A 27,989-nucleotide genomic window follows, 5' to 3' on the forward strand; every position below is an offset into this window, starting at 1 on the left:
CAGAGCCAGGCCAAGCCGGCCGGGTTTCCTAGGGTGCCAGCCACCTCAAACCCTTCCTTGTGCGCCTGCTCCTTCACTTGCTGATGTCGCGTGTGTACACACTCTTTTGCACGCTGATTTTAGAAGGGGGCACCAGAGAACACACATTGTGTGTGGAAGAGGGCCTGGACTAGTGGTAAGTGGAAGGTTGAGGTATGTGACGGCACCCCCTTCACCTTTGCATCCTAGGCACATTCCTCTTCTGCCTACACCTTGGGAAATCTATTTACATATATTTTTCCTCCATTTCCCAGAATTATGAAAGTTGTACATAAGACCTGTTCAACCAGGATGAAAGTCATTGCTGTTCTGCCCAGCTGTCCCAGGAGGCCTTGGTATCCACTTTTGAGATCAGCTGTGTGACCCTTAATTCTTCTGCAATGTATTGATGATCTTCTTCAGAACAAATATTTACATATGAACCCCCAGTGCTTTAGATTAATGGCTTAGAAGCTGAAAGGAGAGTCCTAAGGAATATTTGCTACTCTGACTTTTTGACCTGAAGACCTTCTTTCTTGTGGATCTCACTTCAAGCTTTATCTATCGTGCCTCCTCATACTACGTTTCATAAAAGTAAAGTCATCCTCAGACCAGTCATAAAAACAGTGTTTATGTCTGTCTTGTGATGTAAAACGGGCGTGTTTTTTGACACTGGCAACCTAAATGATGAAATTCATAGACACACTTACTGGAGCCCTAAATGTCACATGCATAGGGGCACTTCCACTTCCCAGAAGCCCCTGCTGTACATTTAAGATGTACAGCTAGTGGCAAAACTGATTGCCACACAGCATACTAATTCTGTAGGCGCCCGGTATTCATGTCTGTTCCCCTTTTTGTAAATAGTTAAATGAGTGCGCTTATTTCCCTGTGATTAGGGGAGGTAAGTGGAACCCTTCCCCTGGGTATACGGAAATCATCTTAGGACATCCTCCATCACGTTACTCAGCCTTCACGTCTCAGCTTTTCTACTTTAACAATCTCCACTGTACCCCTTCACCTCTTATAACCAACTCCTTCCTCAGTCTTGACCCCCCATTCTTCAGCCTTGCACCCTTATTCCTCAGTGCTCGTCTTTCCTATACTTTTATTATATCAAAGGTCGATGAAACACAGAAAGTAATCGCCAGAACTCAGTCTAACCCAGTCTGTGGCGCTGACCAGCTGCAATGTGCCAGCGCTCAGTCCAACCCACAATCTGGAGTTGAGCAGCTGCTATAAACAATAAAATCCAATATTTATACACAAAGATAAAGAGAAAAGTTGTCAGCGCATGGTTTGCCTATTACAAAAAATGAGATGTAAGTACCACAATTTGGCCAAAATATGTAAACTCACGTGCCACGACAAGGCCCCTCATTATACGTTTGTAGTAGTATGTGGTGCATTTAAAATCAAGTCCCCCAGCAATGAGTGACTGAGTAGTGAGACCAAACAGTGCGCAAACCCTGCGCTGGCAATTTTTCTCTTTATCAAAGGTAGATGCATGGATATATTAAAGTGGATGTGGACGAACTAGTGGGAGATCACAGGTGCAACGACAGAGGGTGGAGTGATGAGGGGCCAGCACGGAGGTGCGAGATGGGATTATTAGATTAAATTAGATAAATCTGCCCCTTTATGTTCACCCCTTCTAAGTGGGAATTTAGAACTCAATAAAACGCACTCACTTTCTATTCATTCCTATGGGATTTTTAAAAGCATATTTATGTATGAAGAGGTGAACCCATTAATAAATAAGATTCTAAAAATCCCATAGGAATGAATAAAACATGGATGATTTTTCTGTGGTGCGTTGTAACCTCACATTTTTATAAATCTGCCCAAAATGTGGGCAGGACGGAGGTTTGATGACACTTGTAGTGAGGAACATAGGAGGCAAAGCTCAATTCCATGTGCTTAGGGGTCAGATCCCATAACTCAGATAGACTTTGGCTGAGAATGTCCTAAAATTATTTATGCAGTAGCGCCAAGCTTTATATTTACCTCACTGACACATCCCACAAACAGTCTGTTGTTGCTGCTGCTGGGAGCCCAGAACTATGGGACTATGGGACATCTGAAGTGTAACAACTGACTCTACTTCTTGTGTCCCAGCTGCTGCTGCTCTTCCCGGACTAGATCTCAGCCTCTCTAGCACAAGAGTTACTTCTCCATTTCCCCTCACAGCTCCAGCAAATTCCATTAAACCCTTGTTCTTACACAGCAGTAAACTGGCTGCTTCATGCAACTGTGGTGCCCAGTGTGGGTGATGTTTGCCTCTTAAAGGCATAGGCACGTAATGCACTCACTCGCCTCATATCAACTTCCCAGTCACCATTTTGCATAGAGGGTTTGTATGTAAAGAGGAATCCATCTCATAACGACACCAATCAGCATGGAGGCCACCAACCCCTATGTGACCGTGCAAGCACCCAGTGAAAGGGAGCAGGTAGGAGCGGCTGAGCTCCCAGTCCCCACTTGCCCTATTTCAGAGCCCTCTGCGGGGTTGATATGTGAAGGCACCCAGTGGTTGAGCAAGCAGAGGTCGCTGCGTGTGGTCTATGTACTGAATGACAGCCCAAAGTCAGCCATGGGGGGCAGCCCGGAGTCTGGGGCGCTGCATTGCCTGCGTCGAGCCTGTGAGGGAGAAGGGGCGCATCTCAGTATCGTCAACTTTGGGGAGCTGGACTTTGGGGAAACTGCTGTTCTGGACACCTTCTATGATGCAGGTAAGTGAGGTACTGAGTTAACCAAATAACCTAGTAGTTCAGCTGTCAGGGAGTGGTAGGAATTGTAATTCCTCACATGCACATGGTCCTTCGCGGAAGATTCAGCTGTATACTGAACTGAATCGGAATCCTAATTAGCATATGCAAATTAGGGGATGGGAAGGGGGAAACTTTTTTTATTGTTTTGTGACAAAAAGTAATGCGATTTCCCTACCCTTTGCATATGCAAAGGGTATACTAATATGGTTGCATTCTAGGTAGCTTCTTCTACTGGCTACATCTAGGTCCAGCCCTGTTTTCCAGGCACACCATGTAAAGCTGAAAGATACTGTTCTCTCCCAGTAAATCACCATAGGCCCCTGCATGATCCAGTTGTTGGTCCAGGAGCCAAATGATCAGATCAGTCCAATTTGTGGGTGGTCAAATTGGCCAAAGGTCTCCTCATTTAAAGACCTTGCAGATCTGTTGGTGTATGGCTATCTATACTCCTTTAGTTACACATATTGATGATCTTGGTCTACCAATCATGAATTAAAGATGTGATATACCCACCTAATAACTTGAGCTGAGAAATGTTAGGCTAAGGAAACAGAGGAAGATGACTAAATATATAGATATATATCTGTAAGACAAGATGCATCAAACATGTTTATTAACTCTTTAATTTCCAGGCCAAATACTTTTTATTTGAACATTAAATCAACATCACAGGCACCAAAGACCTGTATGGATCTAATGACTGAGACCTGTACACCACACATGACAAGGACCATTCAATCTGTCCGGTGACCCAATCCATCCCATAACTGGATTATCTGCAACTGGAACTGTTACCCACTGGCAATAAAGCAGAAGTGGCCTCATTGTAGGCTGGAAGTGGTGTTATCCGAGAGTGAGAGAAGTGAAAAAGTCATTGAAGCTTGTGCCTGTAAATCCTAAAATGTTAAATCCTTGCATTTGTGTAGGCAGCCATCCTTCTGCCAGACTTGGCCATGATATTTTTATTTGTAGTATTCACAATTCATGAATTTGCCTTGCAGATGTGTTTGATAACTCACACAGCAATGGTTAATGTTACCTTTGTGCAATATTCACGATATTAAAGCAGTTGTGAGCTTTTATAGTAACCATGTGATTCATCCACTAGATGGTGCAAGGTTATCAGTTGGGTTGCTAAAAGAATTAAAGTGGGCAAAATGGTTCTTGGATCCACTCCCCAGTTTATTATACATAATTAAGACATTTCACAAGTTTATTTGGGATTAATATCATCAATGTCCAGCACCAGTGAGGTTGTCATTCAGCAGTAAGACTGTCCCATGGAATAGATTTGCTTCTCTCTTCAGAAAGGCAGTATGTAGCTTTATACAAAGGGCAGGACACATTAAGGGTCATTTATACAGTAGATCTATGGGGAGTTGTGCTAGAAATCTAGGAGGGGGTACAAGAGTGCGTCATTAAGGGTTGGACTCCACGAGTGATCTTGTCGCGATCAGACACTCTACGACAAATCGCATGCGACAAAAATAAGGTAATAGAATTGTCGCATAGTGTCACAGCGTTGATCCCTCACTTATGTCGCGTCGGATCAACGCTGCGACAATTCTATTACTTACCTTATTTTTGTCGCATATGACAAGCTGCCTGCGTTTTGTTGCAGCGCGCCGGATCGAGACAAAATCGCTCGTGAAGTCCTACCCTTAGAGATACATTTATCAAAGGTCAAATGTTGAATTCAGGTGAGTTTTTTTTAACTTCCAAAGATTGGACTAGTCGAAATGTATTAATGACATCTAATTAATAAAACTTGAACAAATTTAACAAATTGAATTAGATCAGACTCAATTTGAGCTTTTTCTATGAAAGGAAGGCTGCAGACATCTCCAAATTAATCCCTGGACCTCTCCTATTGACTTAAACAGCAATTCAGCAGGGCTTTTAGGTGGCAAATAGTCTTAAAGGGCCAGAGTATGATAAATATTCGAAAATCAAATTAAAATTTAAACAAAAAATGAATCGAATTTGCATAACTCTCCAGTTAAATCTGACAGTTTTGACCATAAAAAAAATGTGACCGTTGATAAATCTGACCCTTAGTGTTAATCAAACAAGCACTTGTGCCCCAGGGAAGGCTGAACTGTGTTTGTTGTGCAACTGAAGATTGGGCACAAAGAGTGTGTTGTCACATAAAGGCACACACACAATTTAGTGGACCGGGGGATGATAACATCTTCGATAAAGCACTGCCTAACACAGACAGAGAGGAGTCCGGACTGGAGGAAACCAGCACTTTTTTTTGATGCGCGACAATTCACAATTTCACCCACTGGAGTCTATAGACGAAAAATTTCCCTCATCACTAGTGGGAATTTCTCCACAGCAATTTTGCTTCACATGAGCTGGGGAGATTGGGGACCTACTGTAGAAAGACCAGATATAGTTGTAGCCGATACCCACAAAGTATTCTGTTCTGGAGAACAAACACACACAGAGGATGTAGAAAGGCACCAGGCAACACTATGTCGTGTACGTATTTAGAAGTTTATTATATAAAGGACTGCGTTTTCCTTAGAGGATTACAAAACAGTTGACGTGAAATGTACAAGCCGCGATCACCGTTCCGGTTTATCAGATCACACAGAGTACACGTTGGGATTCATTGGAGATTGTTCATAGGTAGGAGAGTTGGGCTATTCATCTTTATTCTTGTAGCACTGGAACGTTTCATCTCTGTAAAAGCATCAGTTATCCACTTTCCAAATGACCACAAACTCCTGGAATATGATTATAAACGTACAGACATGCCAAGCTAAAGAGTCTAATAGAAAGAATGATTGTACATAAGTGTAGAAAAATATTCTCTATATTTTTTTTTTTTTTTTTTAAAAATGTCCCTCCCACCAAAGATAGCTGCAAAATAATTACATCCCTTTGTGTACAACTTCCCTTTAGCTTGAGAATTACATGATAATCTTAGCATACATCATTTTCCCTAATATTACCCAGAAACAGATTAACAAGAAACTGTACAGGTATGGGATCCGTTATCCGGAAACCCATTATGCAGAAAGCTCCTAATTACGGAAAGGCCGTCTCGCATAGTCTCAATTATAGTCAAATTATCCAGATTTTTAAAAATGATTTCCTTTTTCTCTGTAATAATAAAACATTATCTTGTACTTGATCCCAACTAAGATATAATTAATCCTTGTTGGAAGCAAAACCAGCCTATTGGGTTTATTTAATGTTTACATGATTTTCTAGTAGATTTAAGGTATGAAGTTCCAAAATTAAAGAAAGACCTGTAATCCGGAAAACCCCAGGTCCCGAGCATTCTGGATAACAGGTCACATACCTGTATACCCTTCTGAAATGATCAAGTCATGCAATTTTCTATCTAACTGGTGCCGGCACTTCCGTTCTGCGAACACTCGTATGCCATTGGTCGACAGGAGTAGCATAAGTCATAACCGATTAAGTGCTGGTAAAGGTTAATACAATGTGAGTGGACATAGCATTCTGCTTGTATACAGGAGAGAATATAAAGGGGTTAGAAGGCGCACACCGAAATTTGACCCGAGGTGCTGATCAACCAATTCTCCAATATAAGTACAGACAAAAAAAAAATGAAGAAGCGGATTGCACACTCTATATGAAAAAGGTTTAACAGAAAAAACAAAAGGCTGCAAAATAAAACATTTTCCCTACGCGTCTCGAGCGTTCATCAGGGGCACAAAGATAGAAAAATAAGTGAAAAAGCTGCCTTTTCCCCTTTTCTATCTTTTTTCCTTAACAGTTGAAACGCGTAAGGCAAATGTTTTCATTTTGTAACCTTTTGTTTTTTCTGTTAATAAATCTTTTTCGTATACAGTGTGCGACCCCGTTCTTCATTTTTTGGTGTATACAGGAGAGAAGCAGCACAATTAAAGGTGAAATGGCTTATTCTGGTTAATGGAGGGAAGTTGTATAATTGCACAGAGAAGCCCTATACTGTTACAGGAGCAAGTGTACATGAGATGTTGACCTTACCCTCCTATAACAGCAGCAGCAGCTTTCTACATCAAGTTTATGATACGAGTTGCTTGTGTTTTACAAAACTTATAAAGTAACATTTTAGTTCTGTTCCAGATAATTCGCAATAGCAGTGCCGCATTACTGGTCGTCAGAGGGTTATGTGACTGATGCATGAAGCACCTCCAAAAAGGCAGTTTTCCTACTTGCATCCATATGCTTAACCCTTTGATCAGAGTGTTGTCTTAAACCGGTTTCCAATCTCACATTTGTTTTCCAAGGCTTCCGTAGTAGTGATGTGCGGGTCGAGAATTTCTCAACCTGCACCCGCCCCCTCCTGAACCGCATCTGACCCGGTCCTGCCTCTTTTTATAGACCCACCCCGCAGTGACATCACAAAAGGGGCAGCCGGAAGTCTATAAATTCCGGCGCCAGAAGCCGGCAGTTCTAGGTTGCAGGTGGAGAGAGCAGGAGAAGAGCTCGACCTGCCCAAAGATTTTGTGCAGGACTCAGCCCGAACCTGACCAACCTGCGGGTTTCAGGTCGGCCCGCATATCACTTTTCCGTAGCAGATTCATTTTCAGCTGCAGAAACCTGGAATTCATGACGCTTAAAGGCGGGAAGCTCAGTGACAAATTCATTTCATTTACCCCCTGTTTGTAAGAGTGAGGAAAAAAAAAACCCCTCCTCCACCGTTGTTTTATGGACATAAAAGCAAAACACTAATGACACATGGATCATTTTTTCCACCAATTCTTCAGTACTTCTGCCAAAAGAGACACACCAGTAAGCCTGTGCCCTTCCTTGTGACTTTCATGCATCCCCAAATTCATATTAGAACATTTCAGCAGATAACTGCCTGTACTAGCAGTGTCATGAGATTTCCATTAAAGAGGAAGGATCGTGAAAATTAAAATGTAATATTAGCTTTAATTATAAATTCTGTACTGTTTCTGAAATAATCAAGATTATCATAACTATTCCTCTCTCAGCATCTGTTTCTCTTCATTCAGGAGTTGGGAGTCAGATGAATGATCCAATATAGAGTCCAGCAGAGGGTCGGGTACCCGCAAAAACCTGCTGTACCCTGCAAGTTGAGGGTAGAAGTTCCAGGTATAAACGCGGGTCGCCGGTTCTACGGGTTTGCGGGTCGCTGGTCTTCTCAATAGGGCTTTTTACTTCTTTTTTTCTGACCACACCTACTTCCGATAATGTCACTTCCGGTTTACAATGACAGCACTTCCTGATTCTTGATGGTCAGTGGGTCGCGGATAAGAAACTTGAGGGTCGGGTAGCGGGTCCAAGTGGGTAAGAATGTGGGTTGCGGGTCCGGGTTGCAGATTGCAGGTATGGGCTCCAAAAAAATGGACCCGTGCAGGTCTCTAATCCAAAATATCATATAGGGGGGTCCTTTTGCCTAGAAGATGTATTAGAGCTCATTCTTCCACCTTCCAAACACTTTTTTCAATTCAGTTGTTTTCAGATTGTTCCCCAGAAATAAAGACTTTTTTCAATTACTTTCCATTATTTATTTTTACTGTTTTTCCAAAATCTAAGTTTAAAGTTGAATGTTCGTGTCTCTGGTGTTTGAGTCTGGCAGCTCAGTAATTCAGGTGCAGATTCTGAACTGTTTTTTTGCAACATTTAGTTGATCCATTTCTCAGCAGCATCTCTGGAGTATTAGCAACTATTGTATCAATTCTAACAGCTGCCTGTAATGAAACCCAGAGATTCTGCTCAGCAGGGACAAAGATAAGAACTGTATCAACTAAATGTATCAATTTAGAACAGTTTACAGGGTCAGCGACCCCCCCTCCCAGAGCTGCTTCAGAAGGTGAAAAATGACACTTTAAACTTCAATATTAGAAAAATTGTCAGACATAGAAAAAAGAAAGTCATTGGAAAAAGTAGTTATTTCTGGTGATCTATCTGAAAACAACAAGGTGAATCGCCCCTTTAAAATCACCATAAATCCCGTCTCTCTATATGCAGAATTTGTTTTGCTGGAATCAGTTATTTGAGTGAGCTCTAATACATCTGCTAGGAAAGGGAGCCCCCCCCCCCTGTAAGATATAGTGTATCTAAGTGTCAATGAATATCTGACACCCAACTGCTGCATGAAGACAGACTGAAGAGAAACAGATGCTGAGAGAGGGATAGTGAATATAAACTTGATTATTTCAGAAACAATGCAGAATATTTAATTGATTGTATTTAGAAAGTTTCTTACTTCAGTATGATGAAGCTTATATTAATTTTCGCGATAGTTCCCCTTTAGAGTCAAAAGGTAGCAGAACAAAGGAGTGGAGTGTTTATTAGCCAGATGAATCACACCAGCAGAGATTCTGCCCCGTGTGCCGTTAGCCACAGAACTAAAAAGATCCAGAAAAGGGCTGCTAGTCTTATAGTTCATCTCGTAGTTATTGGGAAAGCTTGCGAAGTTTTGACAAAGTCCCTTTTTCTGAGAACAAGTAATTATCATAGTACAAGTGCTGACAATCTTCTTCTCCAGCCATCAGGCACTGACAAACAGGTTCTGTTTTTAAAGGTTGTCCGTTAATGCACAAAGCAGAATAGGTCAGACTGCGGGAAGTGATCCAGTGGAGTGTCATGCAAGGACAGCATTAAAGCTTGCACCGTGAAGGGAACTAAAGTGCTCTGAAACCCTTGTAATGCACGGCTGATTTAAAAGTGGATTACTGAACCATATATATATATATATATATATGTATATATATATATATATATATATATATATATATATATATATATATGGTGTGTGCATCATTTTAAATCCAAAAACTTAAAAAATAAAAGCAAATTGTCAAATTAGAAGGTCACCCAACGAGCTATAATCCCACCCAAAAAAAAATATAGATTAAAGTCAGATATACACCAATTACTGCTTGCTGGAGGCATAATGCTTGAATTTATTGCAGTTTGAAAGCTATTCCGGCGGTCGTCCCACAGTTACATGCGGGGGGGTCCGTTCTTGTTGCTGATCTTGGTTGTGATACATTCATGAGAAATTCCACAGTTGTAGTTTTTTTTTCTTTTGTCCACATCATTCCAGGACTAGATCATATTCTCTATTAAGACAAGGCAAAAGATGATCGAAAAGGCAGATGTAGAAATTTCACTTGAATATGTTGTGTGAAAGTGCAGAAGGCGGAGTGGCATGTTGTATACATCATTTTAAGGAGCAAAGAGCTGAGAGTATGCAAGTGCTCAAATAAAAAGTGAACCTAGAACCCGTTATGTTGGAGGACTATGAATACTTCTGTTCAGCGTTGAGATTTGTCTTCCTTTTGTTTCATTTTCAGTGTCTTCTTCAGTTGCAGAGGTGAAAAGCCTAAATCAAAGTCCCCGGCATTGTAAGATGTGGTTTTTTTTTCCATCACTGAACTACTGAGAACAGACAAAAGCAGCAGCATTGATTACGAGAGCCGGCAGGGACCGGGAGCATGTGCTGCCCGAGTGGCTTTTTGATATGTGCTATCACTGATGGCTTTTTGTTGTGCTGCGAATCTTCAGCTACAGGTCGCTCCTACTAGATGACTTGACTTTCACAGGGCCGTGGAGGTAATCTTCTTTATTCCTCTCCTCTGAGCCAGAGTAGAACGACCAACAGGTTCCAGTACGGGCGACAGTGGATTAAGGTTCAAAGCAGAATAAGTTGCTGCCATGGCTCCCTGCATTAAACAACAAGAATGGAGACAAAACACAAAGGCGTGAGGACAGGTGAAGAAATATAATCATGTTAAAGTGTACTGCTGTATTTTTAGAAAGATACACAAAATGTGCATGTGTGTATATATATATATACATATGTATATATGTATGTGTGTGTATATATATATATATACATATGTATATATGTATGTGTGTGTATATATACATACATATGTATATATGTATGTGTGTGTATATATACATACATATGTATATATGTATGTGTGTGTATATATAGATATATATATATATATGTGTGTGTATATATACATATATATATATATATATATATATATGTGTGTGTATATATACCTATATATATATATATATATATATGTGTGTGTGTGTATATATACATATATACATATATACATATATACATATATATATATATATATATACACACATATACACATATATATACACACACACACACACATATATATATATATATATATAATCTACAGACCAGCTAATTCCTTATTGGGCCACACTGTAATTTATAACCTTTTAAACGGCGCGTTTCTATGTCAGAACACAACGTTTATAACTAAATGAGAGAGCAGTTGTCACTGCCGCACTCTCCCTGCAACTTTTCTTCTGCCTGCCCACCTCACATCTGACTTCCCCACTTCCTCCCTCACTTGACATCCATTGCTGGTAAGTTGTTTTTGTTGCACTAACTGGAAAAAACACAACAATTTCAATATTTATGGATTTCTACATTTGTGTTGACCATTTATTTAGAAAAAAAAAACCTGCAAACATTTAGCAAAACCTGTTAAATAGGAGGCTGAAAACTCGTTTCACTTTTCATTGATATCAGTAAGACAGATTTTTATACTTTATAAATACTCAATTATGCTTCCACCAAACATGGCGAAATCTGTTAAAATTGAATTAAATTCTGATCAGTATTATTTTGTGATTTAATTTGGTTCATATTGCCATACGGATACTGAACTGGCTAAAGTGCAACAGTATAACTTAAAAGAACAGTAACACCAAAAAAATGATGTATTAAAGTAAGGAAAATATATAATGTATGGATTGCGCTGCACTCATACAACTGGCGTGTTCGCTGCAATTTATATAAACAAACTGCTGTATAGCCAGGGGGCAGCCATTCAAAGCTGAAAAAGGCACAGGATACTCAATAGATAACAGATACACCTTTAAGTATACAATGAGATTCCTCAGAAGTATACAATGAGATTCCTCAGAACTTATCTGTGATCCACTGCATATCATGTGCTTGAACAGTTGCCCCCATAACTGCACAGCAGTTTGTTTATATAAACTATAATAGTTTTTCTGAAGCAAACACACCAGTTTTACCAGTTCAAGGCAACATTACATGATAGTCACTCTTTTAAAACGCGCATTTTTTGGCGTTATTGTTTCTTTAATGAATTCATTCTATGTACTTGTGCAGCTGCCGTTGGATTAAAAATGGAACTAAAGGAAGCAACCGGAAACAAATGCAAGCATTTCGGTGCATGAAACATAATATTAATTAGCCTGTGAATCAGAAGGCTTGTCTAGCATAAGGAAAAAAACACGACATTACCTTTACTAGGTGTGGAGCATCTTGTCTGTTCAGCTGGAACTGAGGCAGCTGGTCACAGTGTACTATCCAGGGGTGCTTCAGTACTTGGGCTGCAGTTAATCTTTGTTGTGGATCCACGTGAAGCATCTTTGAAACCAGGTCCTGTGGATAGGATATAAAAAATATATTCAGCCGTCTTTCTAGGAATCTACAAAAATTAACAACAATAGCACCTCTATCCTTCATCATGGAATCTCCAGGGTATTAGGACCACTTCACACACATCCATTGTCTTCTCAGGGGACCCACAGTGTTTAAAACTCTATTTTCTGCCTGCAGCTGATTGGCATTCATTTGAAAAGCAAATAGATTGCACCATTTCTAGACTGTTGTCATTAATAAAATGGGAAGCAGCCACAGAGGTAGAGAAGGGAGTTTTCATCACAACAATTCTACCGGGAGGACCCATAGATTTAGAAGGAGAAAAAGCAGTCACGCTGTAAGATCATTAACAACAGAATTCCAATAGTATAATTCCTAGGTTAGACTTCAGCAGGGTTTTTATTAACTGTAAGCTTAAAGGGATTCTGTCATGATTTTTATGGTGTAGTTTTTATTTCTAAACTACACTGTTTACACTGCAAATAATTCACTCTACAATATAACATTTCATTCCTCAACCAGCAAGTGTATTTTTTTAGTTGTGATATTGGTGTGTAGGCTCAATTTCAGGTCATTTTGCCTGGTCATGTGCTTTCAGAAAGAGCCAGCACTTTAGGATGGAACTGCTTTCTGGCAGGTTTTTGTTTCTCCTACTCAATGTAACTGAATGTGTCGCAGTAAAACAATAATTCCAGCAGCACTCCGATATGTGAATCAAAGATTATTTATTCATGCCATTAGCAAAGCGACGTTTCGGGCTATTCCAGCCCTGGAATTATTGTTTTACAGTGGAACTTTTCCTTGGGCAGAGAGGAACACAGCTGTGCACCCGACGCTGCAAAAGGCGATCTAGTGTAAGTGTGGCACCTTATTGATTTGATTTGACTGAATGTGTCGCAGTGGGACCTGGATTTTACTATTGAGTGCTGTTCTTAGATCTACCGGGCAGCTGTTATCTTTTGTTAGGGAGCTGTTATCTAGTTACCTTCCCATTGTTCTGTTATTAGGCTGCTGGAGGGGGGGGAAGGGAGGGGATGACATCACTCCAACTTGCAGAACAGCAGTAAAGAGTGTCTGAAGTTTATCAGAGCACAGGTCACATGACTGGGGGCAGCTGGGAAACTCAGCTCAGCTCTTTTGAGAAGGGATTTCAGTGCAGAATTCTGCTGGAACAGCACTATTAACTGATGTGTTTTGAAATTTTTTTTTTTTTTTCCCCATTACAGTATCCCTTTAAACAAAATCAATACTGAATGTTTAAGGGGGTATCTGCAGTATCTGCAGAACAGTAAAGACAATTAATTGTGGGTTAAATTAAGATCAGCATTGCTAAATGCCTTATCCGCTAACTACCATCAAACCGGAAGTGATGTTGCTGCAAACTGGAAGTGACATCATTAAACATGGCCAATAGTCGAGAGGGCGAGGGACAGAAGTGCGCCCTGTGATGTAAGAGAGCTGTGCCGGAAGTCAGATGGGAGGGGGAGATGAATGGAGAGAAAACTGCAGGAAGAGACCTGCAACCCGACCCGCATCTGAAAAGTCTACCCTCGTTCCGCAGGGTACCTGCTTTTTTGTGGGTAACCTGCGTGTACCCGACCCGCTGCAGGACTCTACTTTGAAGGCACCCAAACATTGGCCATTGTTAGTGCTAAATCATCAGATACAGGTAGAATTCTATTGTTTCTACCTGTATATCGGACGATTCAGCTCTACACGTGTGTACTGAAACAAACCATCTTTCTTGGAAAGATCTTTTCCAAGAAAGATCGTAATTGTTACGTCTATGGCCACCTTTAGTCTGGGACATTGTTGTGTATGTTGCAACAGACTGCAGCAGCTAAGGAATGTTGAGTAAACTGATCTGTACACAAACTGACCTTGGCAATATCTGAAACAGAATTCCAAAAACCACCACTTAGAGCGAACTTTCCGCTTCCTATTCTTGCTAGGATTTCTTCTGGTGTGTCATCTGGTCCATTTGCAAAAGGAGTGTATCTGAAATATGAAGAAAATATACAACATGACAATAGCGGTAATCACAAAAAAGTGCTTTTACCAGGCCCTAGAGCAAGTAACTGAACTGGGAAGTTATTGCACTTGTTTTATAACCCATTTACATATATTCCCCTGATTTAAAAGGTTTTAGCGTCTTGTTCACTTACCCCGTCAGCATTGTATAAAGCAGCACACCCAGACTCCATATATCACATGCCGCATCGTAGCCTTGACGCTTTAAAACCTATAAAGGACAAAAATAGAGACAAATATAAAATCAAGCCTAGCTCAGCATTATTCTTGGTATTTATTTGCAATTCAATGGGGGGAATTCGCAAAGTGTAGAGAGCCCATTTTTGGAATAAAAGTGGTGGTAAATTGGTGTAAAATACTTTCTCCATATTCACAAACAGAAATCCGCCTTAATTCTGACTCAATAGACACTCTTCATATTTTAGTGAAAGAAAGACAATTTACAGGCACTTTTATGAATTTGCCTTTCAAATGACATAAAAATGGCGCAAAAACGTCATTTTAAACGACATTTTCAAAATGGAGTGAAGTTAAGCATAACTCTTCCCCATGTGTCAGATCAATTCTAAAGGTGGCCATACACAGGGAGATCCTCTCTTTTGGTGATGTTGCCAAAACAGCGGATCTCTCCTTGATATGCCCACATTGAAGTGGGCGATATCGGGCTGATCCGTTCGTGGGCCATAGGGCCCAATGATCGGATCAGAAAGAAAGCCAAATGGACGGTCTGATCGAGGGACCGCATCAACGAATAGATGCGGCCACGATTTTTAACCCTGCCTGATCGACATTACTGATATGTAAAAAGTTTTTTAACTCACACTTGTGTTAATTTACTAGTTTTAGCTCAATAAATGAGGCAATATTAGCAATTTGAGTGAACATATTATCTAAAGGAAAAGTAAAGCCTCCCAAGTAATTTTTTCGTTTAAGCAGCATACACTTGGCCTAAGATAAAACAAAATTCTGTCACAAATCCCTATATTATGAAAAATAGCATTTTTTGTATTTAGATCCTAATATCTTGTTACAGAATTGGAATCACACAAACATGTAGGCAGATTTAAAAAGCCCATGTTATCCTGAAAACAACGATGTATCATTTTTCTAGGTAAAATAAACCCTCTCTCCCCTCTATAGACAAATTCAGAAACAAATGTTGTTAAAATGTTGTGCAAAAGACAAAATCTGAAAACGGTCTGTTTAAAAGACAAGTGAAGATTTGTGAATTTGGTGGGGAATCAGACACTTTCATTTCCACTTTTATTGTCTCAATATCACCACTTTCGTGGATTTCCCCCATTGTGTTCAGCAAACAACCAGATTTCATGGATAAGGTGTGAATTATGTAGACATTTCATGCTGGTGTGATTAAACATCAGCGCCAATGAAGGCTCCAAGCGCCTGTTCATTACTTGCCCCAAAAGGGGGAGCTCTCTGTGAACATATTTGAAGCAATGAAAGATTTTATAAAGCAATCCATGGAATACAACTTGGCCTGTTTAGTGGCGCGACTAATCTCCCCGTGTGTTCTTACCCTTAATAAATGTGCCTCTAGAAGTCTGTAATCTGATCATCATGCAGGATAAATTGTAAAGTAAGTTGGGACTGTCCACTATAAACAGCTTTTTTTCTAACCCAGATATTGTGTAACTGCATTGTATTTACTATTGGTACAGGCTAAAAATTGACCTGCTGGAAAACACAGGCTGAGAATCGGCCCCTACACTGGCATTAGCATCCTCTCCTGTCTGCTACCGGATTTCGGCAGTCTTTTTTATCTTCGCCAAAATCAGCTGCATGTCGGTACAGGTGGCTAATGCCAGAGTAGTGGCTTATTCCCGTCCTGCGTATTTCATTAGGCAGATTTTCGGCCTCGTCTTGCATTAACCCAATGCTGGATGCAGGATGGTAGTTTGTAAACAGTATGCCATTTCCAATTAATCTATTCGTCAACTGTTTGATACTGATTTTAATATGTATATTTATCATTTAATCTGCATATCAGAACTACTCTTAAACTGCTATCTTTGTAAAGTGTACTTAATCCTAATGGCTTGATGTTTAAGTGGAAACACATAAAATATATTTGAATGCATATTTCATGATAAGCTGAAGGAGAAAACGTACCCACTGGGAGTGGAGGTATTCTACGGTTTTGGTTATCGTGTGTAGCACTGCACTTGCCTCTCGCTCAGAGAAGAACTTTTGCCGCAGTATTTTATCTAAAAGTTCCCCTCCCTTCATTAGTTCCGTTACTAAATACACATATTTTCCATCATCATACACCTGCAACATAAAAATAAGTCAATCATTACATTACGTTAGTAGTCAATTTAAACCCCTATTTAAAAAGAGTACAACAGACAAAACAGTGTTGCTGCCCAGCGAATGATGAAATCATAAGTGTTTTATTTAATGAAATACATGCATTATGATTTTTAAATGTATTTTGCCAGCTTTAAGGCATGATGCTCCAAATGACATTTTCCATTTGCAGGTTCAACTGCACAACTGGGATGGTAGAGTTCCGTACATAAACTACATCAATTAATATGCTTTTTTTAAGGATATAGTTCTCCTTTAAATTAAAAACTCTGCTGTTTTTGCTTCCATTAAGGATTAATTATATCTTAGTTGGGATCATGTACAGGCTACTGTTTTATTATAACAGAGAAAATAAATTCCGTAATTTGGAGCTATCTGAATAATGGGTTTCTGGATAACGGATCCCATACCTGTATCTATTTTTACATTTGATTGAACTGGAGCTCAAACCCAAAAAGAAATAAAAAAGTTGAGCCAAGTAGAAAAGCCAAATCATACTTACATCTTTTAATGTAATGATATTGGGATGCTGCCCATATAGCAACAGTATTTCTATTTCCTCAGTGGGGTCTCTCTTGCTCTTGTCAATAATCTAAATAGTGAAAAAGAAATGTTTTCGAAGACAATTAAAACAGTTTCCAAAACCTCTAATAGTTTTATAAACATAACCATATAGTTGAACTTCTCGGATTCAGACATAATATAAGTTATAGCAGGGACACAGTTATAATTCAATGATTTGGTTTATGTTTGTGCAATAAAGTGAAATTATAGTTCAAAATAGTAAACAAGGGTTTGATTAAAAAGACAAAACAAGAGTCCAGAAATCACGTGTAACTCAGAAGTGGATGGTCTAACTAGACCTGTAATGATCATGCAACGCACAGATAAACTGCCATGCATTAAAGGGGTTATTCACCTTTGAGTTAACTTTTAGTATGACGCAGAGTAATGTTCTGAGACAATTTGCAGTTGGTTTTTGTTTTTATCATTTGTGGTTTTTGAGTTATTTAGCTTTTTGTTCAGCCGCTCCCCAGTTTGCAATTTCAGTAACCTAGTTGGTAGGGTAATTGGAATAAGAGACTGGAATATGAATAGGAGATTGTCCGAATAGAAAGAGGAGTAATAAAAAGTAGCAGTAACAATAAATTTGTAGCCTTACAGAGCATTCATTTTTAGATGTCAGTGACCCCCTTTAGAAAACTGGAAAGCATCAGAAGGAAAAGGCAAACATTTTACAAACTATAAAAAATAAATAATGGAGACCAATTTTCAAAATTGATTAGAACTGGCCAATTTATAACATACTAAAAGTTAAATTAAAGGTGAACCACTTTATTTAACTGCATGGAGGTTTAGGCAGAATAAAAGGGAAAATAAAATGAATAGGGTCATATACACCAGTGTGTTTTTTCTTTGGTACAATACACAACTACAAAAAAAAGCCTCTCAAAGGAAATGGCAACTTGACCTACCTCACTTGGTGGTTGTCCCCTCAACCTAGAACACCGTCATTTTGGTGGAGGCTTCCAGCACATTGTTAATCACTTTCCGAGGCAAAAAATCTCAGAAAGATAAGCTCATTGAAGCTCTATTTTTATTGTATTTGTATATTTGATACCCTAAAAACAGATTTACAGTTTAACAAAAACTCAAAATGCTGCCACCGGTCCCCCAGACTGGAGATGATTAAACTTGAGGTGACACTATGCTACACAGACATGCTTCTTTGGAAGACATCATACCTAATTACCAAAAACCTTTCTATAAGACTGAATATGCTGTAAAAGTGGTGTTAGCAAGGTAGTATTGTAGCAACTATTGTGATATAATACCTACCTTTACTGCATACTCCATGTTGGAAACCTTGTGAATACACCTTTTTCAAATAGAATAGGAACCCACGCCAATATCTTCCTTTAGCTCATAGCCATCTGTGAACTGGATGCTGTTCCTATGAAGCTAGAAATAAGTTTACATTAGTTCACATTCATGTTAGGCAGCATTCATCGAAAGTTAAAGATTTTAAACCTTAAATGCAAATTAAGACTAAAGATGAATGGAAAGAACAAAAGAGAATTGCGGCAAGGTACTTTCTTGTCTGTGGGAGAGACATAAATATATAAAATACAGGTATGGGACCGGTTATCCATAATGCTTGGGACCTAGGGGTTTTCTAGATAACGGATCATTAATGCCTTAGATGAATGGTTCTTGGATCTTCATGCCTTAAGTATCATGGAAACGTTAAATAAACCCAATAGGCTGGTTTTGCCTTAGTACTTTGATCCAAACTAAGATATTATTAATCCTGTTTTATTATTACAGAGAAAAAGGGAATCATCTTTGAAAATTTGGATTATTTGATTAAAATGGAGTCTCTAGGAGAAGGCTTTTCAGTAATTTGGATAATAATAATAATAATGGGTGTGTGTGTGTGTGTATTTAAATATTTATTTGAAAGCAAAAGTTGCCAAATTACATATTAGTTTATTTTGTGACATTTCACTTGATTCACTGGAATTTAAAAAACCAAGAAAATAGTATGAAGAATGGCTGAAGAAGAACGATTCAGTCTACTCCGAACTTTTTTTTATTGGCACCTTAATCTCATTCTGCACGTAGAAATGCAAAAACAAAGCATGCTTGTGTTGGTTCTGGTGAACTGTGTTTCACTATAGTTGTTAATAATAAATGTACATATATATCACATATAAGGTAGGTGCTGGTCCTATATACCTATAAAAAACTGAATGTGTAACTGCATTACTGAAAGCTACAAATGTATGTACACTCATATGATAAAAAGTACTTACTGGAACAATAGCATGTACCCCAACTGCTTGCATAGCTTGGCTTTCGTCCTCAGATGAAATGGCAACAAAGCTAAACCCACGGAAGAGCTGGTGTGCATTGGCACTTGCTGGGATACCAGGAGAATCTATTTGGCAAAAATCATAGTAATTATACACAAGGCACCCGACTGGGCTCAGATAAAGAAGTGATTTGGTATGTTAAAAGTAGGGATGCACCGAATTCAGGATTCGGTTTGGGATTCGGCCAGGATTCAGCCTTCTGCAGCAGGATTCAGCAAATCCTTCTGCATCGCTGAACCAAATCCTAATTTGCATCTTTCGCAAAGGATTCAGGGGTTCAGCCGAATCCAAAATAGTGGATTCAGTGCATCCCTAGTTAAAAGACAGCTAAATAAACCCAGGGGAAGAAGAACAACAAACTAAAGAGGATTGTAGGATTACACAGTGTAGCAATCAGAGAGCAGCAATAGTTTTTATACTTTTTCCATGAGAGACCAGTAATTAGAATTTTAACAAGCATTGTGTAAAAAGGACCAGTAACATCATTTTTTTTATTAAACAAATAAAAATTAAAGCCTGCATATAATACCCCTGACCTAATAGATATTCCATATTCACCCTCCTTTTACCTGAAAAGTCCCCAGTAAAAACTGTGTAAAAAGTGTGGATTTGTGAATGAAAAAGAACTGCAAATTCTTTGTATGTGAGAAGTTGGAATTTTATTTGTGAATTTTAATACAGGCAAATATGTGTAAAATGCAGTAAAATCAGTGTGTGATATTTTCAGTCACGCTCTTTCCTGCCACTGGATTACAGTAAAACCTGCCTCGGGCAGAAGACTATGTAGATTGTAAAACCAAGTAATGCCAACATTAAAAAAATCCCTTCAATAATAAATCTTTACTGCAGAAATGTAACTTTTAAATACTTAATTCAATATACCATGATAAATAACTGCTTCTGGTTGTCTTCTGAAATAGGTTGATATGACAACATGCCCTCAGCTAGAGTCCTGCAGTGGGTCGGGTAACCGCTTGTTACCAGCAAAAACCTGCGCTACCCTGCGGGTTGCAGGTAGAAGCGGGTATAGACATGGGTCGGTGGTTCTCCGGGTTTCCAGGTCTTCACAAAAATATTTTTTTTCTGATCACGCCTACTTCTAATGATGTCACTTCCGGTTTACAATGACAGAACTTCCTGTTTCTTGATGGTCAGCGGGTCGCGGATCAGGTTGCTGATAAGGTACTTGCGGGTCGAGCTGGTAAGTATGCGGGTCGGGTTTAACAAATTGGTTCCACACAGGACTCTAACCTCAGCTACATCCTGCGTGCCTGCTCAAAATCCCTTATCCAACTTCTTCTATGACCGGAAGTTACTTGCTGCACCAGTTTCAGCCTGTTTTATAATTGTTCTTCTTCTATGTTCATGCTCCTCGCATACAAGTTGGGAAGAGGGGCTTTGTAGGCAGACGTATCTCATTGCCTTTGTGATTTATTACTGTAAGCACTGTGAGTAGTGAAGACAAGTGCAAGATGATAGGGGTCTTCTGTGATTTATGGCTGACCAGGGTGCTTTTTGCAAAATTTACAGAAACAAACCAGACTGAGGAATAACAGGTCGGCTGAAAATCATTGTTAGCACCACAGCAAGTGACTTTCGGTCCAGTGACAGGTGGTGTGCGCACGTAGGATGTAGCTGACGGCACAACCGTAAACAGACATTTATCAAGGTATTTTTGACTAAGCAAATAATTAACATTGTGCAGTATGGAGGTATTACTGAAGGGGGCTTCAATGGCTTTTAAAAATAATTAGTGTTGCTTGTCCTTTAAAATGTAAAATTTTCTGCTCTTCAGACAAAGTTGACACGGGCTGCCAAGTATGCCTTAAAGGCATAGTTCACATTTAAGTTTACTTTAATATGTTATAGAATTGCCAATTCTTAGTAACTTTTCAATTAGTCATTAATGTTTTATGGTTTATTTATTTGCCTTCTTTTTCTGCTTCTTTCTAGCTTTCACATGGGGGCCCACAGATCCCGTTAGCCAAAAACCTATTTCTCTGTGATAGAGTATTGCGCGGGTCCATTTTTTGGAACCCGTACCCGAAATCCGCAACGCGCATTCTTAAACGCAAGTGCCTTATCCGCAACCCGGACCCGCTGACCATCAAGAATCAGGAAGTGCTGTCATTGTAATTCCCAGACTGAAGGAAAAAATTATTCAAATAATTTATATAGTGTAATTAAAGTTAATTTTGCTTGACTAATGTGATAAAATAGGATTTTGAATATTTTTTTTGGGTGACGGGTCCCCTTTAACAACGCTTCCAACCAAAAGGAAGACAGTGCATGTGAATAGCACAGAAGGTCTTCATAGAGCCTATTCACAAAAGCTCCCTAAAAAAATTCAAATTGAGGAAACTACAGAGCACTCTACACTTTTCTTTGTGATCCAATGCCGCATCATTCTGTAACAGCTATTCATTGCATTACCAAGACAATACTAAGAACAAAGAAAATAGTGGTCTATTGCCAAGCGATGTGGTTTTGTTGAGAATCAAACTGCAACAAAATCCTACATTAACACTTCCCTATGTAGTCATTCAAATTTAATTCATCTTTCCCAAACATGTTTTTGTTTTTGAAACAAATAAAAAAACTAAAGGACTACATCCTAAAAATGAATATGGCTAGAAATGCCATATGTTTTATACTGAACCAGCTTAAAGGTTCAGCATCTCTATATAGCAATGATCCAGGCCTTTGAAGTTGTCACAGGAGCTTCTCATCTTGGATTATCTGTGACACGCACATGCTCAGTGGGCTCTGAACAGCTGATGAGAAGCTAAGCTTACAGCAAATCATTAAGTAGTAAATGGAATATGCCTGTCGTAATATGGTGCTACTGGGCTGATTATTACATTTTGATGTTAATTGTGCTTGTTTTGGAGCTGCCAGGTACCAATAATCTGATTAACTAATCAGCCTTATATTGTGACATTTCTATTCTATGTGTGCTGTATATTTTGAGTCAGTCCCTAAACTCAGTAAGTGACAGCAGCAGAGCATGTGCAGTGAATCAACAGAAAAGAAGATGGGGAGCTACTGGGGCATCTTTGGAGACACAGATCTTTACTGCTGAAGGGCTGTGGTTGCCTTGGGCTGGAAAAGAACCCCAATACATAATGGGCAATATTTCTGCCCTACTTCTTTAGTTAAGCTTTAGTTCTTTAAAAATAAAAAGACCACTTAAATTTTTTCGTAGTTTTCCTCTTATGTGACATAACCTTTTCACTCCATCAAAACACATGGCTTCTAGTCTGCCATTTGCCAACATCTTGATTACTTGAGCATATTCTGAAAGAAGGAAAATAAAATATTTTATTCTTGCATTTCTTTGCCAAAATCCGCCACGTGCGTTTGCGCCAGAGCAGACAAGGATTCCGGATGTGAACAGAGAAGATTCGGCTAGCAGTCAGGGGCTGATTTCAGGCTGCGGGTTTCAGCCCTAGACGAAAACTGCTATTTAAAAATGTAAAAGGTAGGGATGCACCAAATCCAGGATTCGGTTCAGGTTTCGACCTTTAAGCAGGATTAGGATTCGGCCGAATCCTTCTGCCCGGCCAAATTTGAATTTGCATATGCAAATTAGGGTTGGGGAGGGAAATTCTATGACTGTCACAAAAGTTAAAAATGTTTTCCCCTTCCCACCCCTAATTTGCATATGCCGAATCTTTCACGAAGGATTCGGGGGGTTTGGACGAATCTTTCACGAAGTGGATTCGGTGCATCCCTAGTAAAGGGCGTTTCTATTAAGGTGGCACGGGGGGGGGTGGAGCTGCACATAAAATTCCACTCACCTTGTCCATCTTCTTTGAAGACCAGCTCTCGCTTTTCCGATTCATTCTCATTCTTACCTCGCCTTCTGTTTTTGCCTCCCTTACCTTGAAATAAATAGAAAACCCATTCAATCAGTATGTAAAAGTGCGAGTGGTACAGAAATCCCACTGCACTTAGTGTTCCATGTCTGTGCTATAGTTTTTATGATGCCAAACTAAACCTGACAAGAGGCTACTGCTGTCAAACTGGAGGCTCAAGCTCCATGCAGCCATACATCGTATGGTCCTCAGCCTGCCACAGAAATGCTAAATGCACTACACAGTATACAATTAGAATTGTACCATTGTAAATGTATAGCTTCTATGAATAACAAAAGGAAAGTGTTCCGACATCTGTGAAAGTGGGACACACAGGACAGGTAGCATGTTCCTTCAACTGGCTGAAGTACAAATGAAAAGTACAGTCAGCAGAAGGATAATGTGCCCCCAGCAGACAAAGGGCAATCAATACAGCTACAGGAAGGGATACATTACAACAGATCCACTTTCTTCTGCCTGCATTCAAAACACAGATGGAGCAAAGTGGAGGATCCGCTGTGTGTATACACTAAACTCTCCTTAACCAACATAGCAAGTTAGAATATGCAAAGAGGACTGAAGGCATTGCAGATATCTCCAATTTCAAATATAAAGTAATTAAGCAGTCTAAAATGGGGAAATGTTCCCTGGAGGTTTAAATGAGAACTAAATAAGTAGGTAGAAATGTTGTACATGATATTTTGTGCTTCTGTACAAGCCCAAGGCAGTAAAGATCCATGTCTCCAAAGATGCCCCAGTAGCTCCCCCCGTCTTCTTTTCTGCTGATTCACTGCACATGCTCTGTGCTGCTGTCACTTACTGAGAATAGAGACCCACTCACAATATACAGTACACATAGAATATAAATGTCACAGTATAAGGCTGATTAGTAATTAATATAAATAATTACCACATGGCAGCAAAGAAACCAGTGCAATTAGCATCAGAATTTAATAATCAGCCCTGTAGCATCAGCTTATATTATAGTCAAACTTCATTTTCAGCTTGATAATTAGCGACGACCCCTAAGCTTAGCTTCTCAACAGCTGCTCAGAGCCCACTGAGCATGTGAGTGTCACAGACACTTTCCAAGATGGTGACCCCCTGTGACAAGTTTGAAGTCCTGGATCATTGCTGCTATTGACAAGCTGAAACTTTAGGCTGGTGCAATGAATTCACAATATAAAATATGGCACATTCATCTCAATTTCCAAAAATGTGAAAAATGTATGGCTCAGAGCAGATACTGGTATGGGACCTGTTATCCAGAATGCTTGGGCACTGATGTTTTCCAGGTAACGGATCTTTCCATAATTTGGATCTTCATACCTTAAGTCTACTTGAAAATCATGTAAACTTTAAATAAACCCAATAGACTAGTTTTGCTTCCAATAAGGATTAATTATATCTCAGTTGGGATCAAGTACAAGCTATTGTTTTATTATTACAGAGAAAAGGGAAATTTTTAAAAATTTGGATTATTTCATTATAATGGAGTCTATGGTAGACATAGGACTATTTTCATTCATCCAGGTCATGGTATAACTAATATAGGTAAATCTACAACAACTGGACTGGCTGAGTACTCATTGAAGGCGTTTCACTACTCGTCCGAGCAGCTTCTTCAGTTCAACCCACTGAAGAAGAAGCTGCTCAGATGAGTAGTGAAACGTCTTCAATGAGTACTCAGCCAGTCCAGTTGTTTTAGATTTACCTATACTAGATCTATGGTAGGCAGGCATTACGTAATTTGGAGCGTTCTGGATAACGTGTTTCCGGATAACGGATCCCATACCTGTACAAGGAAGTGGCTAATGCTATTCATTTGATCTTAGTGTGGCATGAAATAAAAAGTGCAGAGAAGCCACATAATTAAGAAAAAGGACTATAAATAAGTGCTATAATTTGCAGTTTATCTGATCAAAGTGGATTGCCAGCTTGCAATAAAAGGGGTTCACCTTTAAGTTACATTTTAGTATGATGTACAGAGTGATATTCTGAGACACTTTGCAATTGGTTCATTTTTTACTGTTTGAAGTTTTGAGTTTAGTTTTTTTATTCAGCTGCACTCCAGATTGCAATTTCAGCAGTCTGGTTGCTAAGGTGCCAATTACCCTAGCAACCACACACTGATTTGAATAAGAGACTGGAATATGAATAGGAGATGCCTGAATAGAAAATGGAGTAATAAAAAGTAGCAATAGATTTATAGCTTTAGAGAGCATTTTTTTTTAGATGGGTCAGTGACCCCCATTTTAAAGCTGGGAAGAGTCAGAAGAAAAAGTCAAATAATTCAAAAACTATAAATAAGAAAAAATTAAGTCGAATTGAAAAGTTGCTTAGAATTGGCCATTCTAAAAGACACACAAAGTTAATGGAAAGGTAAACCACTCCTTTAACTCTTTGGCTATACAGTTTTTGCCTCAAAGCAAAGAAACCAAAATATTGCACCTTCTTTAAAGGGATACTATCATGGGAAACCATGTATTTTTCAGTTAATAGTGCTACTCAAGCAGGCTTCTGCACTGAAATCCAATTCTCTGCCTGAAAGCAGTTGCATCCTGAAAATCCTGAAGTGCTGGCTCTTTCTGAAAGCACATAACCAGGCACAACGACCAGAGATGGCGCCTACACACCAATATTACAACTAAAAAATTACACTTGTTGGGTTAAGAATGACATTTTACAAGGTAGAGTGAATTATTTACAGAGTAAACAGTGTAATTTAGAAATAAAAACTATAAAAATAATGACCGAATCCCTTAAAGGACGCTCATGCAGTGGTTTGCTCAGCAGGCTCATCATGTGCATATGTGCGAGGTCAAATGCACGTACATTGTACATTAATCATATAAAAATCTGTGGCATTGAGAATAGCAGCCACACAATGGGAGCTCCCTCCTCATGCGAACACTCTAGTGCAAGCACGGAGCTTTTATTTTTTTAAAAAACAAACCCACTATTGTTTCCCCTCCCCAAAAGCAGTGCAGACTCAAACCCACACCTCCATTGGAGAAACATTTTTTTTTTTTGGGACAGGTGCGTTTTAACAAGCCATCTTTTGAGCACCCGAGCCACAGCAGATTCAAAGTCGAAACAGTAGCAGGTGATGCAACAGGGTCACTTTTACAGCAGAATGTATTAAAGGGGTAGTTCATATTTAAGTTAACTTTAAGTATGTTATAGAATGGCCAATTCAAACTAACTTTTCAATTGGTCTTCGTTATTATTGTTAAAGGTGAACAACCCCTTTAATCTGAACCACGAATTCAACACTGTCATGTGATTTATTATAAAGTATTATCTTATAATACACAAAAGCCATGAATATCTTGTAAATGATATCCTTATAAACACTGAGTTCTGATGTCATCAGTTATAAACGGTGCATTCTGATGTCATTTCTATCACATGACTCACTGAAACATGTGTATTGTAATAAATAAAGTACCCCAGTTGCAAAATGAGGATATTAGAAGTTCCCTCGGAGTTCCATGACCTGTTTAAAAACACTCGGCCTACGGCCTCGTGCTTTTATATGGTCATGAAACTCCTCGGTAACTTATAATATCCTTATATTTTACAAGAGGGGGTACTTTATTCACTATATGTACACAGTATATGGCGAGTCGGTCAGACAAAAAAAAATGGCAGCCTGTGCAGTGAATCAGCAGAAAACAAGACTGAGATACTAGGAGCCCTGTTAGGGTAAGGTCACACTGTGAGATTCGGGGGGAGATTTAGCCGCCCATTCAGGGAGAGTCAGGGAGACTTATCGCCTCATTTTTGGGGCGACTAATCTCCCTAAACTGCTTCCCCCGTCTTCCGACGGCTACAATAAAAAAAACGAGCAAGGCATGGCACTCACGATACTTCGTTTTTCGAAGTTTCCTCGTGAGGCGAAGCACCGCGAGTGCCAGCGGGAGGCAATTTTTCAATGTAGCAGGCGGAAGGAGTTCGGGAAGATCAGTCGCCACAAAAATGAGCCGATTAGTTGCTTGGCGACTAAATTTCACCGAATCTCAGTGTGACCATAACCTTAAAGGGCTGTGGTCCAATTGGGCAAACACAGAATCCCACAATATAAGCTGGAAGGTTTCTAGCAGAATTCCTTGCCAAGGTTTAGATATCCGTTGAGTTCCAAGCTCATTTAGGTTGTTCTAAACACACAGTTCAAGGGAGCGAAAGGCCACAGGGCCAGTCATTAGAAACAGATTGGGCTCAGCTGAAATGAATTCGAATTCAGTCTTCAAACGTGTGTTAATGGATTGCGCCGCCCAGGTCTACTTAGCACTAGCGCTTATCACTAGTAATAGACAGCAGCGCACTGGATGCTTTTATCCACTGCCAAGCCCTGTCGTATCAGCCAGGCCTATTGGCGCCGGTACGGTCTCTCCCCTACCTTTATTCTTTGGCATAGCGCAGTGTGAGAGCGAGCTCCGCCGGTACGAGTTGGCTAATTCTGTCGCGTAGGAAGCGTTACTCTTCTGATGTCAGCTACCTCAGTGCTTCAAGTCGGTAAAGCGGCAGCCAGAGAGAAAACGCAGTCTGTACAGCCGCGTGCGTAGGGAACCGGTGCGTGATGTATGTGCGTAACACACTGACGCCGGAAGTAACGATGAAACGTCACATAGACGTCACTGCACCTTTAACACGAAGGCTTCTTTTTTTTTCAATTAACTTTATTGGATGC

The 27,989-nt window shown here is 39.6% G+C and overlaps 1 protein-coding gene and 1 pseudogene across 5 annotated transcripts; one reads left to right on the forward strand and one right to left on the reverse strand.

The window, feature by feature from the left end:
• Window positions 1-1,839: 1,839 nt before the first annotated feature.
• Window positions 1,840-22,769, forward strand: LOC121400618 (mitogen-activated protein kinase kinase kinase 15-like). Of its 5 annotated transcripts, XR_005965856.1 has the most exons (3): window positions 20,349-20,640; window positions 20,970-21,108; window positions 21,393-22,769. XR_005965856.1 is itself a non-coding variant. In XM_041584043.1 (2 exons), exons 1-2 carry the CDS (start codon window positions 2,417-2,419, stop codon window positions 21,443-21,445), a joined length of 387 nt encoding a protein of 128 aa, XP_041439977.1. In that variant the 5' UTR covers window positions 1,840-2,416; the 3' UTR covers window positions 21,446-22,769. The 5 variants fall into 5 exon arrangements, 2 of the variants coding, with proteins under 2 accessions (XP_041439977.1, XP_041439978.1); XM_041584043.1 differs by lacking the exons at window positions 20,349-20,640; window positions 20,970-21,108 and adding an exon at window positions 1,840-2,750; XM_041584044.1 differs by lacking the exons at window positions 20,349-20,640; window positions 20,970-21,108; window positions 21,393-22,769 and adding exons at window positions 1,844-2,750; window positions 3,422-3,869.
• LOC121400617 lies at window positions 9,059-27,908 on the reverse strand (annotated as a pseudogene).
• Window positions 27,909-27,989: the final 81 nt, after the last annotated feature.

Source organism: Xenopus laevis, chromosome 2S (assembly GCF_017654675.1).
Source record: "Xenopus laevis strain J_2021 chromosome 2S, Xenopus_laevis_v10.1, whole genome shotgun sequence".
Classification (NCBI taxonomy): Eukaryota; Metazoa; Chordata; class Amphibia; order Anura; family Pipidae; genus Xenopus; species Xenopus laevis.

Bases quoted from the DNA above. Each gene is read 5' to 3' on its own strand.
- LOC121400618 (XM_041584043.1), top strand. From the start codon at position 2,417: ATGGAGGCCACCAACCCCTATGTGACCGTGCAAGCACCCAGTGAAAGG. The intron at 2,751-21,392 runs GTAAGTGAGGTA...GCTTCTTTCTAG, and splicing joins GGACACCTTCTATGATGCAG to CTTTCACATGGGGGCCCACA.